General features: G+C 40.7%; 2 protein-coding genes across 7 annotated transcripts; one reads left to right on the plus strand and one right to left on the minus strand.

Moving 5' to 3' along the window:
- Positions 1–1234: 1234 nt before the first annotated feature.
- CCT5 (chaperonin containing TCP1 subunit 5) lies at positions 1235–9385 on the minus strand. Its single transcript, XM_053991081.1, has 11 exons — positions 9229–9385; positions 8191–8251; positions 7932–8096; positions 7205–7403; positions 6264–6456; positions 5222–5371; positions 4775–4894; positions 4186–4371; positions 3063–3200; positions 2505–2685; positions 1235–1519 (listed from the first exon to the last, which is right to left on the minus strand). Exons 1-11 carry the CDS (start codon positions 9331–9333, stop codon positions 1392–1394), a joined length of 1626 nt encoding a protein of 541 aa, XP_053847056.1. The 5' UTR covers positions 9334–9385; the 3' UTR covers positions 1235–1391.
- Positions 9386–9608: 223 nt separating this feature from the next.
- Positions 9609–19464, plus strand: ATPSCKMT (ATP synthase c subunit lysine N-methyltransferase). 6 transcript variants are annotated; one of them, XM_053998810.1, is made up of 5 exons: positions 9609–9623; positions 10113–10384; positions 12305–12442; positions 13193–13243; positions 18048–19464. In XM_053998810.1, the coding sequence occupies exons 2-5, from the start codon at positions 10118–10120 to the stop codon at positions 18243–18245; spliced, it is 654 nt and encodes a 217-aa protein (XP_053854785.1). In that variant the 5' UTR covers positions 9609–9623; positions 10113–10117; the 3' UTR covers positions 18246–19464. The 6 variants fall into 6 exon arrangements, with proteins under 6 accessions (XP_053854785.1, XP_053854776.1, XP_053854757.1 ...); XM_053998801.1 differs by lacking the exon at positions 9609–9623 and adding an exon at positions 9645–9700; XM_053998782.1 differs by lacking the exon at positions 9609–9623 and adding an exon at positions 9651–9733.
- The last annotated feature ends 474 nt before the right edge of the window (positions 19465–19938 follow it).

Consider the following 19938-nt stretch of genomic DNA (forward strand, 5'->3'; position numbering starts at 1 on the left):
TGCTTAGAAACAGACCATGATTAATTTGAACATCAGTGTTTGCCTCCCCCAACCTTGTTGTTATTCAGATGTTTCCTGTTTTGTTTGACCAAACACATACACAACTTCACTATGAGGTGAAAGGGGTACATTAGTACAAGAACACTGCTCTTTTTTAAGTTTTAGCTACAGCTGTTTTCCTTTTGTATTAGCAAACAAAGTAAGAGATGGCTCTACATGAGCCCAAGTATTTATGGGTTTTTAGAGTCACACTTACAACCCTGAACAGATTCAGGAGTCCAGAGCTTGGCAGCAGTAAAACTGAAACTGTGGTCCATTGAACTGCATCTAAATGAAGCTAGTTTGGGAAGAAGCAAACGAGTCATGATGAAACACCCACTACTAATTCTTTATCAATGACAATAAAGCTTTGCAAAGCTTTGCTTTGCTTTTTTTGTCTCAAACAGTTCTAGAAATAAAACTAGTCCTATAATTAGTAAACTTGTTGTTTCTGTTCTTCCTCTACCAACACTCACTGAAGGGTTTTGTTTGACTCAAATGAAATAGTCACAGCAAAAACCAATTAGAACATGACCTGCTAGCAAACACTGGCCAGTAAAGAGCTTCCTCTGCCCTATGCAACACAAGTAATGCCGAGTTGGTATTTGTAGCATTTCTCTCACTTTTGAAATCTTTCAAAGAAATTGTACATTAGTTTTGGTCTACCACTTGCTTCTTGCTGATTGTTTCACAGGCAAGGCACCTTACTAATCAATTTTACTCTACTACTCTCAGGTCATACTGGGGACCTTTAGAGTAAGTGCACTCAACTGTGGTACTATAGACAAAGTTCTGGGAAAAACCCTCAGTTGGCTGAATGTGTATACCCCTGGAAAAAAGCCTTCCTTAACCCTCATACATCAGGAAGAGGACAAGGAGAAAAAAACTGAAGCAACTGGGAGCATGGAATACAGTTCCTTTAAATCTTCAGACTGAAACATCATACTTAATATATTTAACATATGAGAATTACTGGAGGCTATAATAAGTGGTTAATATTTAATTAATTAGTTTAAAAAGTGACAGACCTCTTAAAATGAGAAGCTCTGGGCTTTCCCCATAAGGAACAATGGAAAATTACCCATTCAATTTTACTGCTGCATTAATTATGCTTTCCCTATATATTCAGGAAGTATTTTCTATGAGTATTTACACCTATCTAAGAAAAGATGCAACAATACTTCTGAAACAAGTCTTGAAATCACCAGTGTTAAATTGTTTTATTTCCAACAACTAGCCATTACAGTATGTGAAACAAAAAGTGTCCAGAATAAATAGCTGAAGATGAAGCATCAGAATACTACCGTCTTCGCTACTGCTGTGGCCCCTTAATGTTTCTTGCTTTTCAACCTTCACTCTTCAGATTCTCCAGGCCTACGGATGTCATCAATCTTCAGGATCATTCTAACAACCTGAGTTGCCAGAGAAATCTGCTGTTTCTTACCAATCAAGGTTTCTATAACATGCTGCTGCTTCATATCTGCCAAAAGGAAGCAGAAGAATTAGACATCCTCATGATATCCATATGTAACACTTAACCTGTAAGTAATTAGTAATAGTAAATTCAACATCATTTCAAAGAACACTTTGAAATTACTACACTTGGCCACTGTCAACAAACACTATTTGTTTACATAAACATAATTTGTTTATGTTTACAAACATAATCTGTACAAACTAGAGTTTTACATCTGGGTTCTTACCAAAGATCCTAGGACATTAAGATACAACTCTTTTCCCAAGTAGATTGTGCTTTTCAAAAAGTAATGCAGAATGGTGAAAAACTAAATTTCCATACACATATATTAAAAGCATGCTAAAGGCTGAGCAAATGCTAAAGAAGTGAAAGGTCAAATGCCATCAAACAGGAACATCTAATCAAAAAAGGGTTATGAATGCACAAATTACAGTTTGCCACATTCTTTTCTTAAAAAAACAACAGAGTAAGAAGGTGAAAAGTGTAGATCCAGTTGAGAATAAGGTTTTATACACTGCCTTCTTAGTCTTCATATATTTGCTCCCAGCTTATATATGCTGCCATATTGGTGTGAACATCATTGTCTACAAGTATTTCCAGCCCTTTGTTTGCTTCTTCACAAGCTGTTTCTCAAAACAACTGTTTTTATGACTGCAGTGTAACCTGGATCACTAAAATGGCAGTATTTAAAGCACAGTTTGCTCGCCTCATCCTAACAGCAGCCTTCTTTCCTGTACTATCAGTCAACAATATCAGTCAACATCTTCAGTTAATCTTGCCACCAAACAGAGGTTTTGAGACAATTATATATTTTCCTCCTGGTAGACATAGATACACTCTCCAAGCACATTCCCATTTATTATGGCAAGGCACAAGAGTTAGAATAAATCAAGTGATGCACAGGTTTAAAAAAAAAAACAGTGAGCATTTTGAGCTTTTGAGAAAGAAAAGCTTTTATGCTCTTCCTTCTCTACATTGCAGTTCTTACCATTTGTTCCTTTCTGCAAACAGTCAATGCCCAGGGCAGGATTATTTTCTTTCACCTGCCTTGCCCGCACTTCGGTCATTGTCTGTATTGGATTCATACCACTGTTCTCCGAGAGGGCCATGGGAATTACCTCCAGGGCATCTGCAAAAGCTCTCACAGCATACTGTTCCAAAGATGGGCACTAGAGGAAAAGAAATTCAAATTCATAAGCTATTAAGCTCCAATGATAGTAAAAGCAGATTTTCATACTAGATATAAAATACATACACACAACAAACTGATTTTATTTGGTATATAGTAGCTAAACAAATACCTCTGAATGATAACCACTTGAAAATTAAAAAAAATTAAACTGCTCCTAGCACAAAAGGAAAAAAAGTACTGGTAATGACTTTTTACAGAGACAGGAAGGACAACTTCTAACACTGGTTATCAGGGAATGTCAGAAAGCGCATTTTACGTAACTTTCTGAAAAAATCTTTGAAGCTCTTCTGGACTCTCTTAAGGCAGGCTCAATCCTTCATACATTAAAGGAAATCTTAACTGTTCCTTTCTTACCTTATCTGCTGCCTCACTGACTGCCAAGGCACAAGATATTTCAGCTGCGCCACCACCGTACACAATACGATTGTCACGAACGAGATTCCGGATTACACACAAGGCATCATGAAGAGAACGCTTTGCTTCCTCGATGATCTGGAATTACAGAACAGCGTGTGTTTGACAATACACACATCTGAAGGCTGTGAAGATGTGGAAACTGCAAATAAACCCTACGATTTTTTCATGGCTCCAGTGCAGTTCTACTATTGCTATGTTATACTACTTAAAAATAGAGAATGTTAGACATCCAGTGGCAAAGAATAAAAATATACACAAAAACACACCATTATTTGTTAAACCTGTAATTTGAAATAACAAAAACTTACATGAAAAGGTTCTTAATCTTGCATATTTACAAGACACAAAACACTGAACTTCAAATGCCAACATTATTGTCAGACTGCACTTTCTGTCCACTTCTCACTTGATGTAGGAGATTTAACAAAAACGCCGACCTTTAAAACAGTATTTCTGCTTTTTTAGAAGAAAATTTCAGACTGGAGTATGCTCTTTTTTTCCAAAGGTTTTTCATTTAAAGTAAGACTTGACCTATAGTCAATATAATTTAACACTAATAGTGCAACCAAAATCCAGTTTAAGTACATAAGCATTTAAAGTGGTCTCAGTTCGAGGGGAGTGGGGGGATATACAGTGTGGGGATATACAGTTTGCAGTAGTTTGGGGTTTTTATTTAAAATTATCTTAACTGGACTAAATCAGAAGTGATACAACTAGGTCTACAATAAAACCAAATCTGTCAAAGATGCTAATATATCTATACTCATAAAAGTGACCCTCTCATGAGAAAAAAAAAATAAAGACCATCCACAGGAAAAAGCATTTCTGTATTTATGAACTATATGGTCTAACAGAGAAAAAAGTAAAGTTTTAGTTTAAAACCATAGGATGCAAATCTAACAAGTTACTTCTGACACACAGTCCTGACTGCCTACAAGCCTTACCACCATTTTCCTATTTGACCATACTTCAAGGAAAATGTAGATAAAGTCAAGAAGAGTAAAACGCTTTACAAACAAACAACACATTCTGCAACTATGTATCACAGCAAGCATCTCACCATTTTATTTCCTCCTCTAATGAAAATGGTCACAGCTCTGGAGTTCTGACACTGTTCAATGAGGAGCATCCTGTCCTTGGTTGTTCCAAAGGAGATCTCTCGGACGACGCCCGCAAAGCCCAGTTTCTCTGCCGTGAGCTCGCAGAAGCGAGGCACGATGCGCCCTCCCGTCGCAATGGCGATTAACTGAAGTTAAACAGCCACGAGTTACTTTAAGAGTATTTTTCCATGGTGCATTTCACAACATAAAACTAGTGGAAAAGCATTTGTCAAATGCCTACTCCAAAAGGTTATCTTCCCATCACTTCAAAGTACTTCAGCCAATGTTTTGTTTCTGCCAACAGCAGGACTAAAGCAGAAACCTTCCTAGACACCTAAAACTTTTATTAAGTAATATACATATGCTCCAATTATAAACCATAATCCCCTCCATGGTAGGTTTTTCTCTCAAATCCCCAGTGATTTTTCTCCAAATCCCACCCATATACACAATTATGCAGTGATACCCAGAAAGCCCGAACTTTTAGCTGGTACAGCTTATTACTTCATAAATGTTTTAACAACTGGTACAAAGCCCAGTTTTACTTACTTCTATTTCAGGTCCACCAACCCAACGAACAGCGGGCAGCTCATTCTGGAGCAGCAAGTGATTTGCCTCATCATCAAAACCCCACTGGCAAATGGCAAGGTTCGCACCAGTGTCTTTTATCTAAAAGCAACACAAATCATCAACCTTCTGATCAGAACTAACAAAGGAATGAAAAACACTCTTCATGGTTTTAATTCTCCCAATTTTCTCAAAAGACAATTCTCAAGAAGAACCCTCTGGCACACAGAGAGATCAAAATATATTTTAAACCAAGCTGGTATCTCTTTCTTACATTACATTGTCTTTGATTCACAGCATTACAATTGCTTGTATGTTGCTTCCCACCAGGATTATCAGCTCATTTGCAGGAACAAATCAATGCACTATGCTGTTTTTTTTCTAAAGGCTATGAAAGACAAAGAAATCAGAAATAATCCTAAAGGCTACCTGCTTCACCATCTCTTCAAACTTCTCTTTTTCATATTTCTGCAGTGCCTTGTAATCATCCACAGATGTAACATCAAGCTTATGTTTGGTTTTAGGCTTAGGTGGTTCAAATGGACAAGTAAGGATTGCAATTTTAGCATCTTTTAGCTCCTGGGCAATTAAAAAAAAAAAAAAGATTATTTTGATCTCATGAACATCTATTTCTTGTATATGCAAAACATACACATGTATCTTTATAAACATAAACATATGAACAAATGTGAAGATCAATTGACTTATTCTAAAGTTAACTAAGTATAACTAAATAATTCTGTCAATAGTCTCAATAAACCACTTAGAACAAATTCCATAGCTCCAAGACTCTGTTTAAGTCCTTAATAATCTTTACCAGTCATGCCTTTTTATGGTTTAATGTTTAAAAAACAAAAGAAAAATTCAATTAAACCATCCCTATCTACTGTGACCACTGAGAACACTACTGGTCTTTGTAACAACTTTTCAACTATTACATGACTGTTATTTTCCACTAGTCTTCCTTTCTACAGGATAAACATTGTCACCTGCTAGATAAATATTTTAGAACAGTAGTTTTCTTGAAGTACACTGCCCAAAGACTTGGAGACCTTACCTACACCAAACATAAAACAAGGACAGTTTCTGGGGACAGTTTCAGGACAACATGGCAATTCACAAAGATTAAGAATCTTGACACTGCATTGCACTAAGCATATTAAGCATATCACACCCCAGCAGTAATTATTTCTACGTAACACAGAATCCTGCACCTGTCCTCACTTAGCAGTACAGTAATTCCTCCCTTCCACCGCAATTTCTCAATATTGTTGTAAATTCTAACTTGATCTCTTCCAATGTGAAAAATTTCATGCTCCTTGCCCCTTCCTCTGCTGATATATGTGTGAAAAGCCAAGCTAAACCACAAGACTGGGTAAACACTTAATAAATGCTAGGATGAAATTTGAGGTAGGCTAGACACTCTTACTTAAGTCATTACACACAAGACACACACAAGGACAGCACTTACTTTAGGCATCTGTGGATGACTGAAATCTTTATCCACAATCACTCCTTTAACCAACTGTGTATCTTCCAGTCTACCACCCACTTTGCCTTGCACTTTGATCAGCTCAAAATCAACATCTTTACGTTCCATGTCTGCCACTGTCAGTACAGCATTCACGGCAATCTCTGCCATTTGCCTGTGACAGCGGTTCACTCTAGGTTTGAAAAAGATACAATCAAGTTGTACTCCATTTCCACCATTTGGAAGGAAAAAGTGATTCTATCAATAGATCTTAAACAGCAAGAAGTACCACTACAGCAATCAACTTTTGCATGCTATATTAAAAGAGGGGGTCCTGCTTGTTTGTTCAGAGAAACAGAAGGTGCTGGCTATGGCAGAAAACCAAACACACTGTATGGCTGCTATGAGGAGTCTTTGCCAATGGGGTCTCAACACAGATTTGGAACAAGTCAGGAGAGCTAAACTACTAAAGAACATTCAAGAAACAAACCAGGCGTAAGACAACTCTGCAAGGGAAGCCCTTCCAATGTCTAAATTTATGAACCACACATAGAACCCATAAAGGAAAATGAACTTTTGGAACCATCCTAAGTTAAATTTTTTTTAGCAGGAAAAAACCCAAAAGATGACATGTTGTTATTTTTAACAGATTCAGATTACTTTTGGAACCTGCTATGATGCAGAAACCTAGAACTAACAGGTTAGAATGAAATTGATGCTGCAGCTATTTAATTTCATGGAATTGACCCTTTGGAGACAAAGGATTCACAATTTCTTATCCTGAGACAGGAGTCCATGGAGGAATTAGCTAAAACAAAACACAGAAGAGCCTTCAGCAGCGCTCCAATAACACAAACAAACACCAAGATTTCTCCTTTCCATGCAGAGGGTTTTCAATGGAAGGGTAAATATTCATTCAATATTCAGTTTTTGTGACTTACACTTTAGAGCCCAGAGTTGTCTTTGCTGTCTGGATCAGAGGCTCAATGTTCTGTGGATCAACTGGGAAGCTGTCACTGATTTTGTCTAGATGCTCAATAGCAATGCGTGCTGCCTGCTCATAACCATCAGCTATTCTGATGGGGTGAATGCCTCGGTCTAGCAACTGCTCAGCCTGTTCCAATAATGCCCCAGCCAGAACTATTAAAAAAAAAAAAAAAAGAACTTTTATTCTTGATTGGAACATAATTTAAAGTACATTAACAGATTAAAAAATACATTTTCTGATTTTTCTGCAATATTTTAATAGTTCAAGGTTTCCTAAATAATAAAAAACCATGAAAACCCCTACTTGCTTTGCTTAGCAAGAGAACCTATGTTTAGGTTCTTAACCTATGTTAAGACCAACATTAAGTTAAGACCAAAATGAAGTACAGGCATCAAGGCAAGAAAAAGAGACTACATAAGAAAACTATGCAAAAAAATTTTGAAAGTATCAAAGGGGCTCTCAGCACTACCTTAAAACGTAACCAGACTTCAAAAAGACACAAAAGACTTCTTCCCGATTAGAAGACTTCTCATACAAGAACTGACAGGAATACTGCAACAATAAATACTCCAAAAGAAGTGCTAAAGAAAAGCTACTGTTATTTCTCACAATTTTTTAATAGCTGAAGCAGCTTGATTTTAAACTTGAAAAGGGAAGCTAAATTTAAAACACTATCTTACCAACGACTCCAGTAGTTCCATCCCCAATCTCATCATCTTGAGATTTAGCCAGCTCCACCATAAGTTTGGCTATCTGGTGATCCACATCCATCATATTCAGGATGGTAGCACCATCATTTGTCACAGTCACCTCACCATCCTTGTCCACCATCATTTTATCCAAGCCTAAAAAACATATGTTCAAAGGATTAAGGAAAATTTTGAAAATTCCCCCACAACAATTACTAAGAGAGAACCACAAAATCTTTTTCATTGTTACCATTGGGCCCAAGGGATGTTCTCAGAGTACTTGCTACAGCCTTTGCTGCCATTATGTGAGACTGTAAAACAAAGGATAACAAAGACAGAAGTTAAATCATTATCACACATTCCAAAATCACAATATTAAGCTAAGGAAGACACAGCGAGTAGTGCAAATGTTGTAATTTAACTGACAACAACTACGATTGAAAAAGAATTAGTATGTGTAAATTGGTCTTATGACACAAACATTTCCTATGCCTTTTTTTGTATTGCTTGTGCTGGCTCTGCTAAAGCATGCAAAAGCAGAGCAGCCAAATGACAGCCCAAACGCTCAAAGCAGGGAGCAACAGAAGCCGGCAACGCTAAAAAGAGAAGGCAGTGCAATTTTACCCATGACAGAATCACCACAGGATGGTTTGCCTTGGAAGGGACCTCGAAGATCATCCAGGTCCCACTGCCTGTCAAAGGCAGGAACACCTTCCACTAGACCAGGTTGCTCAGCGCCCCATACAACCTTCCCCTGAACACTGCCAGGAATGGGGCATCCACAACCTCTCTGCTCCAGTGTCCGCTCCCTTCTTCCGTCGGGATTTGTACCACCCGCACTCAGCCCCGGCCTTTCTTCGGCAGCCGAGCTTCAGGCGGCAGTCTAAGGGAGGGGGCAGTGGGGAGCTGCGCAGGAGCCATGAGGAGGGCGCGCTGCGCCCACGGGGGTGACGGCCCCAAAGCCCCGCAGCTCCGGGGCGGATCCACGCCGTGCCACGGATTCCCAGCCCCGGGGCGATGCCTTCTCTCTTCCTCCATCTCTCTCCCGCTTACGGGCCTAGTCCAGGCTCCATCCGCCCTGCGCCTCGGGCGGGGCTGGCGCTGAGCGCGGCAGCGCCTCGCTCCAGGGGCTCTATTCTCCCGCCGCTCGCGGCAGCACGGCACGGTACAGCGCAGCACGGCATGGCACAATACAGCATGGCATGGCATGGCATGGCACAGCACGGCGCGGCGCGGCCCAGCCAGCGCGGGCCCGCGGGCGGCCCCGGCAGCCGCCCCGCTCGCTCACCTTGAGCGCCTCCAACCCCATGAGGCGCGTCTTGCGCTCCTGGTCCTTAAGGATGAGGAAGGGCCGCCCATACTCGTCAAACGCCAGAGTGCCCATGGCCGACATGGCTGCACCGCCTGCTCCGACCGCCGCCGCCCGCGCGCACCTCCCGGAAGTCGCCGCGCCCGCCGCGACACCGCGCGCCGCCCCGCGCCTGCGCGGCCGCTACACCCGCGCCTTATTTCACGGACGGGAGCTTTGTGGCGCCCCCAGCGGAGCCTTCTGGAAGCCGCCCGGCGCCGGGGGAGGAGCGCGGCGCTCGCGGCCGCACGCCCGGCTCACGGGGGCGGGGAGGGAAGGAGGGAGGCTGTGCCGAATGGGCGGAGCACGGGCGGCAGCGGGCTGCGCCGGTTTACGTGAGTGCGGAGGAGGGAAGACAGACTCACGGTGGAAAAGTGTGCGCGGTGCTTCTCTCCGGGGCGCCTTCGGAAAGGTTTCGGTTCCCCCACCCCTTCATAGTGAAGCGGTACAGCCCTTCCCTATGACTGTTGCAGGCCGAGCGTAAGGCTGGGTTTGTCATTGGCGAGTCGGGGTGTGTGGTGGCGGGTGTCGCTGTGTCCCAGGGAAAAGTTCCTCCGCAAAGGAGGAGCAGTAACTCCAGCACGTGTCCCCGTGGCGGGGAGTTCCCTGCCTGCGCCGCCCCGGAGCCGTTCGGGGCGCGCTGCCAGGGCTTTAAATGGGAACCGCGTTCCTGCCTTCGCGTCCCTCAGCTTTTCAGACGCTGTAGCGTTTCCTTGGGATTGGCTGAAGTGTTGTGGTGGTTTTCTTTTCTATCTCTTAACGTCGTAGCTCTTTGCTACAAGATTTGTCTCAAATGAGCGAGAACACTGTCTGCCCGTCCCCAGGCGCGATGACCCAGGCGCTTGCGAAGGAGGTCCCGCAGGAGGAGGGCGAAGGCGGCTCCCGGAGGAGCAGCTGGGGCCTGCTGCTCACGGCCGGTCTGGGAGGGACCTTGGTGGCCCTCTACGCTGTGGCCACCCCCTTCGTGACTCCGGCCCTGAGGAAGGTGTGCCTGCCCTTCGTTCCTGCCACCGCCGCGCAGATCCAGAATGTGCTGAGAATGTTGGAAAACAGAAGTGGCTCCCTAGTTGACATTGGTAGCGGGGATGGCCGCATTGTAAGTTATGGATGTTGCCTTCCTTTTAGATCACCTCTTAAACAAGTGCCAAAAGTGCTGGGGCTGCGTTTTCTCTCACTTAAAAACGTCTTGTCTTTGACATCCGGTGGTTGTCTCTGAGTCTTATGGAAAGGAACAAATCTGAGAAAGGTTTACATTCAGTTTTGATGAGTAATAAATAGTTTTTTGCTGCAGTCTTACCTGTAGCTTGACCAAGGTAGGGGAGAAAATGGCATTGTGGTGACTGGACGAAATCACAATACATTCACTTGAAAAGATGCTATCAGAGTCTTGGTACTGATTGACAAAGAGCTGTGATTCTACAAAGGTGTGTAGCTACAGCAAGTGAGGTGAGATGCTTAATGTATAAAGGTGATAGAAGTGTAAAAAGAAATGGGCAGTGAGCAATGGATTATAAAAATAAAAATCCTGGTGTGGTTAGAACTGTAGTCTTCAAACCTTTGTGCACGGCTGGCTTCCCCACTTCTGAATCCATGTGGTAAAACTAGAATAAACACCAAGAGAAATGGTGAGAATCATGAAAGGAAAAGTGATACTGTGTTTCCAGGGTATTGCTTGAACCCCAGTTTGTGAAAGGTGGTGAGGATATAGTGGAAAATTGCATGATTTGGTTTTTCTTTTGTTGCTGTGACATTTTGTGTGCTTTTTTGTAACTATCTGCTTCAAGTCAGATTTGCCAACAGGGTGGTGGTTTTTGATGGAAACACATGAGTTCTTGAATGCTACCTTTGTCCATGTTTTATGTGAATGAGTCAGCTATTTGTCCATGTAAAAAAAAAAAAAATTGATTTGGAACCCCAAGTGTGTGAAGATTGCTTGAATTGTGCCTCAGTAGGAAAAAGACCAAAAAACTTAGACATGAGGTAACTGCAATTTCTGATGCCCTCTCTGTTCATCATTGTGGCTGCTGATTCTCATCAGAGGTATTTAATTTCAATAGGTACTGTGTCATTGATTCTGATATATAGGTGCCTAAATGGAGACTGAAGACTATTTGGAAAGCCAGGTGCCTAAAAATGAATGCTTGGTGCTTCCTTGATGCATATGTCCTGAAAAAGTCTGTTCAAATGCTTTTAATTATTTAGCACTTACACAGGTGTAATCAGTGGATAAATACGAAGATATTTACCACACTTCCAAGTGTGGTAAAAATGTCAAATTCTTTTGGTCAATTTGCAAGTGCTCTGTGTGTGATGGAAGATGCATTATTTTAACAGTGTGAAATATACAGTCCAGGTAAAGCTGTTTGAGAAGTTCTGTTAAGAAATGTGTACTTTCTGATTTCACCTTGCTTGTTTTGTAATTGATGGTTCATCAGGCGACTGCTGATTAGAAGTCTGCAGTAACCTTTTAAATTATGTCTTAAACCTTTATTCTAGAAATCAGTGCATTTTTTGATTTTTTTTTTTCAGTGTAGATCAAGATTGCTTTCACACTCTTTCTATTGGTATGTAATTTTGGCTCTGATTCAGGAGCTGCTCAAGTGCCTATCCCTCACTGGTTTTCAAATAAGTGGTCTAATTTTGAGTGGTTTTGCGTGTGAATTTCACTGTTCTCTCTGTGATCAATGTTGGTTCTCTTTAATTCCAAGACACTGTAATGAATGTGTTAAATTAAACTTTTATATGGATCACAGATGTACTGCAAGCTCACAGCTTTGCCCTGTGACTGTTTGTTTTCATTTTGTTTGCCTGACTATATTTCAGTTGGACTAGTAATAATAGTAAAATGTAGTTTTCAATTTTTGTTCACTATACAACTGTCCTGTTGGGCGCTAAACCCAGGGTGACTTAGGAAAATGCTTTCCTTTGATTTATATTTTAAATAACACTGTGAGCTTCTCTTTAGGTGAATAGACTTTTTATGTTTCAAAGTGAAGATTTATTTTCTTCCTTGTAGGTGATAGCAGCTGCAAAAAAGGGATTCCAGGCTGTCGGTTATGAATTGAATCCCTGGCTAGTCTGGTACTCCAGATATCGTGCCTGGAGAGATGGAGTACATCAGAACACCAAATTCTATATTTCAGACTTATGGAAGGTGGGTGGTGAATTACATAAGACTGGATCTGGGATGATTGAGAGATTTTATAAGTTTGGAAATACTTTTCTGAAAAAGCTGAAATGCTGTCTGACCACAAGGTGCTCTACTGGACTTTGAGCAAAGTACTTGTGCTGGGAATCTGGTTTCTTTGGGCTCAGTATGCTGTTCTGCTGCTTTTGTGCTTTATTCAAGTAGCACCTGAATAAAGTGCTTTCTTTATCAGTAGAGGTTCCTTGAGCAAGCCTGGGCCTGATGAATTATGTGGGAGGGTTTATTTTGGCTGTGGGGGTATTTGTGTTCAGAAAGGAACATAGGAGAACTTCACGGCACTGAGTGGAAGAACTCGATCATTAGAATGCCCAGGAAGTTTTTATAACTAGCTGACATTTAACAGAAGAAGGGGCAAATTTAAAGCATACATGATTTTATCATATACAGGAGTTGTGAAAATAACCCTTCAGTTATTAGTAAAGTCATGTAGGTATTTTCTTAATTAATGCTTTCTGTGCTTCTAGAATTGCTATTCCATATTCTTGGCCAGACAGTAGAAGTTTTTTGCTGTTCAGCAGTATAAAGTTTTCTTTATGTGAAAATTCTTGTGATGAAAAGTTGGTAAGGGATCTCCTTACATATTTTTGATTTAAATTCCTATTGAAAGAAGTGCAACTAGAGGGATTAGGAGAAAAGAATGGTGAGAATTTCTCTAAGTGCCATTTTCAATAAGATTTGTTCTAAATTTTATTTTAGGTTTCTTTTTCTCATTATAGAAATGTTGTTGTTTTTGGAGTACCTCAAATGGTAAGCTTGCTATTTATTTTTTATTTTTCTTTGTTACTGTATTTTGTTTATTATAATAATTAATTATTTGTTACAATGTTTATTTATTTTAATGCCAAGGCATTCAGTGTCAGTACGTTAATCTGCAAAATGAATCAACCTACAGATGGTCAAAGGTAGTCAGTACTAATCATAGAATATTAAGGATTGGGAGGGACCTTAAACATCATCAACTCCAACCCTCCCTGTGCATGGGATACCTCCCACTAGACCAGGTTGCTCAAGGCCTTATCCAGCCTGGCTTTGAACACTGCCAGGGTTGGGGCATCCAAAAACTCCCTGGGCAACCTGTTCCAGTGTCTCACCACCCTCACAGTAAAGAATTTCTTCTTAATGTCTAACCTAAATTTGCCCTTTCATTTTTTTTCCATTCTCCATTGTCCTATCTCTGCAGTTCCTGATGAAGCAACCCTCTCCAGCTTCATCAGGAGATTCTTCTCTGTAGTCTCCCTTCTGATATTGGAAGGTTGCTATGAGGTCTGCATGTAGCCTTCTCTTCTCTAGTTCCAACTCCCCTGCCATAAGCAGGGACACTTGACCAGGTTCCTCAGAGCTCCATCCAACCTGGTTTGAACAATTCCATGGCTGGGGCATCCACAACTTCTCTGGGCAACCTGTTCCATTGCCTCACCACCCTCATGTGAAGAATTTCTTTGTAATACCAATCTAACTCTCTTTCAGTTTGAAGCTCTTCCCCCTTGTCCTGTCACTACATGTGCCTGTAGAAGGTCCCTCTCCATCTTCCATCTTATAGGCTCCCTGAAGGTACTGGGAGGCTGCAGTTAGGTTCCCCTGAAGCTGTCTCTTTTTCCAGGCTGAAGAAACCCAATCCTGTCGTCCTGTGCCTGTGTATTTCTTGTTCCTTTGCTAAGGCAGGTGTGAGATGGAGTGAGTGAAGAGCTTTATGTGATGCCACACCATACAGCATACACTGAAAACATTTCTGCAGCAGTAACAGGAAGTGTTAAATCTTCCTATTCTGTGCTTTTTTGTTTGCTTGTTAATTTTTTCAACGGCACCAGAAATAAATCTCTACTTCAGATTCCAGTTGTAGTCCGTATTGGAAACTGAAGTGGGTATGGGTGGGATATTAGTGAGCTCCGGGATGTTCCTCGTGCTGCCAGCCCTGGGTGCTCCCTTGCCTGAGTTCCAGCAGGGGGCACTGGAAACATTTGGATTTGCGATCAGGAATTCTGCCGTTGCACCGAGGGGAAAAGTGCTGGTGAGGAAAGCTGGCTCAGTAAACTAGGAATAAACAAATGCCCTGGAAAAATGTGACTAAACCCAGCAGACATACTGAATTAACTTTTAAATGTAATAAAGTGGGATACATTAGTAACAGCTGTGATAGAAACGGTAGCTCTAGGGCTCAGAGTAACTTTTGTATATCCAGTAAATACTAAGTTAAATTCTTTCAGCAAAAGTACTGTCATAAATGCAACAGATGCAGACATATGAACCTCTGTGTTTCCTGAGCATTCGTTTGCTTATGATCCCCTTTGAATTTACTTTGGAAGTTCTTAATGCTCAGCCTCCTGAATGACTACATTAATTTTCTAGAAACCTTAATGCATTTCTTCTTTTTTTACTGAGGAACAATAGATCTCTTTAGCCTTTTTAATAATGCTGGTCTGATTTGATGCTTTCACACAGTGCTTTTATTTCATATCCAAGATTAGCTTTAAAAACCTGAATTTATTGATCTTCAGGGAAGACTAAGACCTCTCTTGTTCCTGCAAGCATCTGGGGGGAAGGTGTGTTTGTTTCGGAGTTATTGTAGAGAGAGACTTGTTCAGGGGAGGATGATGGAATTCTTGCCAGGTGTTCATGTTTGCAGCTCTTGTGTATTTTAACTGATTATATACTGTACAAAAGGTTTACTAAACTATGTATCTATGTTGACACACCAAAAAATTCCCAAACCCTGGCTTCACATAAGATACAGTATTATTATAACACCTAATGTAAATTATATATTTAGCTTAAAAACTAATTTGACTGCTTCAAGGCTAGGATTCTTTTTGGCTAAACTTGGCTGAACTATTAATGATGTTTTCCAATTTGTGCTAATATGGACATGCAGTGTCACTAATTTTCACAATTACTCCTAAAAAATTAGTCCATGTTTATATTTATATTTTCTGTAACAAAAATTTTTCTGGTGCCTCAACTCAGTTTTAGACAGCAAAGTAGGCTTATTTTTCTAGTTTAAGTTGCTAGTAGGCTTATTTCTCTAGATGTTTAAGGCAGGAAAAGTGTTTAAATGCATTTGCAGTGTGGCTGAAATGAGATAAAATATTAAAAATATTTGGAGGTAACTCTTTGGTATATTAGATCTATGACTGCAATTTTCCTAAAATATTCCATTGTTAGCTTAAGTGTAGCTATAATAGGATATCATATCAAAGGCACACCCTGCATGTGATAGTGGAAGCTCTTTACAGCCTTTGGTAATACCTTTTCTTTAGTCAGTCTTATTTTCTAATAATGTTCTTTTGGGTTTTGTTTCTTCTATCTTTTTTGTGAAATTTTGTGTATTTTTGTCTTTGTGACTTAAATTCAGCTATATTTGTAAATAGCTACTGCCTTTTTAATTCTTTTTAATATTTAAACATTACATCATGATAACCAAAGTAAATAGTGTTTTACATGTAACATAAGTAGCCTGTAGAGTTTGCTGTTAAAATTTCTCATTCAGATATATACAATGTATAAGAATAAAAGGAACTCCAAATGGATGTGCACTGCTGATCTGCTTAAACATACCATCAAACTTTTCCAAAGGACAGATGTGGCAAAATCTGTTAGGTTTCTTTTTATTCCTCGGACATAATCACTATCTGGGATGGAAAAGAAATTTCTTTTAAAGTCTATGTGTGTTAATTTATTTCTCACTTAATTCATGGCAGAATTTGCAAAGCACTTATTAGAAAAAGAGCATCTGACTGGTCAGGGGGTTGCTCTGTTCTAGAAAAGTAGCGATATTTCCCCTGACTTTCATATCTTGTCAGTTTTTGTGAATAGAGGAAAGCTAGACTGTAGGTATTCAACCAAGGACAGTTGGTATGTGATACAGTTCCCCTCAGCATCCTGCTCTCTAGAGTGGGGAAGAGATGGATTTGGTGGATGGACAGTTCAGTAGATAAGGAGTTGTCTAGATAGCTGCATTCAGAGGGTAATGGTCTCAATGTCCAGATGAAGATCAGTTACAATTGGTGTCCTTCAGGGGTCTGTATTAGAGCAGTCCTGCTTAATATCTTCATCAATGGCATACAGCACTGGGATTGAGTGAACTCTCAGAAAAGTTTGCAGATGCACCAAGCTGAGTGGTGCAGTTGATGTGCCTGAAGGAGAGGATGGCATCCAGAGAGACCTGGACAAGAAGTGGGCCCATGGGAATATTACAAGGTTTAACAAGACCAAGTGCAAGGTGCTGCACCTGGGTTAGGGTAGCTCTAAGTACCAACACAGGCTGGGGAATGAACAGATCAGAGCAGCCCTGCCCAGAAGGACTTGGGGATGCTGTGCATGAGAGGCTGGACATATCCCAGCTGTGGGCACTCACAGCCCAGAAATCCTCACAGCCCTCACAATCCTGAGCTGCATCCAAGGCAGTGTGACCAGCAGGGCCAGGGAGGGCATTCTGCCACCCCTACTCTGCTCTGGTGGGACCCTACTTGGAGTGCTGCGTCCAGCTCTGGGCACCCCATCAAAAGAGGGATGGGGACCTGTTGGAGTGGGCTCAGAGGAGCTCCTTTGCTATGAAGGCAAGCTGAGAGAATTTGGGTTATTCAGCCTGGAGAAGACTTGACTCTGGGGAGACCTTATTGTGGCCTTTTGGTACTTGAAGGGGGCTTATAAACAAGATGGGGACAGACTTGTTAGTAGAGCCTGTAGGGACAGGACAAGGGGTAATAGTTTTAAACTAAAAGAGGGCAGATTCATATTAGATATAAGTAAGAAAAATTTTATTAATAGGATGGTGGAACACTGGAACGGGTTGCTAAGAGAGACAGTAGATGGGGACTGGATGGGGCTCTGAGCAACCTGATCTAGTTAAAGATGTCCCAGCCCAGGTCAAGGGTGTTCAACTAGACCACCTTTAAAAGTCCCTTACAGTCCAAACCATTCCATGATTCTACACTCTCTTTCATGAAATGCTGCTGAAGGGATTCACATGCCTATGTTAATGGGGTGTGGATTCAACTAAGCTCAATTTCAATATTATTTAACATAACAGTATTTTACCATAGACTGACAGCAGAATGTTTGTTTTGGGTTGTTGTCTGTGTGATGTTTTGAGTGTCCCAGGATTGGTCTTGGTGTTAGATTGTAAATTTTGAACCGTGATGACCTTTGAGTATCACACAATAGCTCATGAACCTTGGGGTGTCATAAATAGCATAAATTCAGGGGGCTGAACTTTCATTCCCTCAGAGAAGAATCCCACTGAAGAGAATCATGAATTGGAGCATGCAAAGTCTTTTCCCAGCAGTTTTAGTTGTGTTTTTTTTTTTTATTTAAGCATTTAGCATTTTAATTTATGGGTTTTGATTTAATTTGAATTTGAAAATAACCATTTTCTGGTTTTAGATATTCTTTGTCAAGGCCTCAAAGCCAAAATATATATCATGAATACTTTCCAAAGATTTTTTTTTTTTAAATTACTCAAATAATGGATTTCTCTTGAACACCTGAATTAGATTCTAAAGAGAATGCTTCTGTTTTTTACTGTTTCTGAGAGGTCTTTCTTGTAACTCAACAGATGCCTCAGCTGGAGAAGAAGCTGGAAGAAGAACTTGAATGTAATGCCAGAATCATTGCCTGTCGCTTTCCTTTCCCTTGCTGGATTCCAGATCATACTACTGGAGAGGGAATAGACACTGTGTGGGCCTATGATTTGAAACATTCTAGAGGATGTGAAACAAAAAGCTTGGAAGTTACACCAGAGACAGAATCTTAAACATTTGGTTTCTTACAGACATTTTTAGCTTTGACTGGACCTATTGAAGATAAGATTAACGTGGAGAGAGCCCTGGCATATGAAGATGTGTGTTCACTGTAAGAACTGAAGTACAGTGGTTGTCTGAAAGCACACAAGGTTACTGAAAGGTGTAGCTAAATGGCTTAATATGGTGTCCTGATTTAACTCCATCTAGCAGCAGAGTACCACACAGATGTTCACTCACCAAAGTCTGCAGACTCCCCCAGAAGGATAGGAAAGAAAACTGAACAAAAGGTCATACCCATGACCATGGATTGAGATAGGAATAGTTTAATAATTGAAATAAATTTACTGATAGTAACAACAGCAACAAGAAGAGAGGAGTAGAACCCAAGAAAGATGAGAGATGCACAATACCCTTGCTCACCACCCACTGATGGATGCACACCCCATCCCAGAGCAGCAACTGGTCCCTCCTTGCCAACTCTTCCCCAGTTTATATACTGGACATGATGTTCTGTGGTGTGGAATAGCTCTTTGGCCAGCTCAGCTCAGTTGTCCTGGCCATGCTTCCTCCTGGCTTCTTGCACACCTTCTTGCTAGCAGAATGTGAGAAACAAAGAAGTCCTTGGCTTGGAGTAAGCACTGCTCAGCATCAACTAAAACCATTAGTGTATTATCAGTGTAGGTCTTTTTAAAATCCAAACCACAGTGCTGTACCAGCTAATAGGAAGAAAATCAACTCCCAGATGAAAGCAGAATATGTTGTTAGTCAAAATTATGAAAAAGTTTTTATAGAAGAGGAAAACTTCAGTATGGAAAAGGGTTTAGATCATCATTCACTACAGTTAAGGGGAATATATAAGTTTAAATGCTCAAATTTGTGAACTTAATATATTCATTCTTTCTGACCCTACAGAGCATTTGGTATTGGTGTTGGAATGATGTGCAAGTGTCTTCTCAAATGAGCTGTATTTCCAAAATGTCTGAATTTTGTGTGCCAAGTACATAGTGCTGCATTGACAAAACTGGTCCAGATGGAGTATGATGATGACACCAATGTTTCACACCACAGCCTTGAATGTGTACTTTTAAAAGTTGACTATGACAAAATGGGCAAATATAATAAGTTGTTTGTTCATTAACACAAGTGCTGCCTCTGATTATATTAATGTTTTTTTTATTTAACTTGTGTTCTGTTTTAGCATCTGCTGGAAAATAAACTCCAAGTAAGCCACTTGTCCTTTACTTCTTTCAGTAAGGGAGGGGCAAAAGCAGAACTTGTGGGTTGAGGTAGCAATTTACTGAAAGCACAAAGCAAGAATAAGACATGGCACAGTAACAATAGCAATATTAATAGTAAAAGGATACAAGAAGGTATTTTAGTGACAAAAATGGGTGTTCACCACTGGGAACAGGAATAATGGTGGATGCTTCCAGTAGATTGTGTCCTCAGACAAAGGCAGCATGATGGCTGGGCAGGCAAAATGGCCAACTCCCAGTGGAGCACCAGGGTTTTCCTTTGGAAACCATACCCTCCACTGATGGCATGTATGGTGCAGAATAACAACCTGGTCACAATGCTAAGCTCTGACCCCTTTCTGCAACCAGGACAACTTGTTACAGGAACACAAAACTGCAGGAGGATGCTTTTACTGAACTCTTACTGGTGTAGGCTTTTGTAGATGACCATAGGTTTTCCTAATCTTTC

This window comes from Vidua macroura, chromosome 1 (assembly GCF_024509145.1).
Source record: "Vidua macroura isolate BioBank_ID:100142 chromosome 1, ASM2450914v1, whole genome shotgun sequence".
Classification (NCBI taxonomy): Eukaryota; Metazoa; Chordata; class Aves; order Passeriformes; family Viduidae; genus Vidua; species Vidua macroura.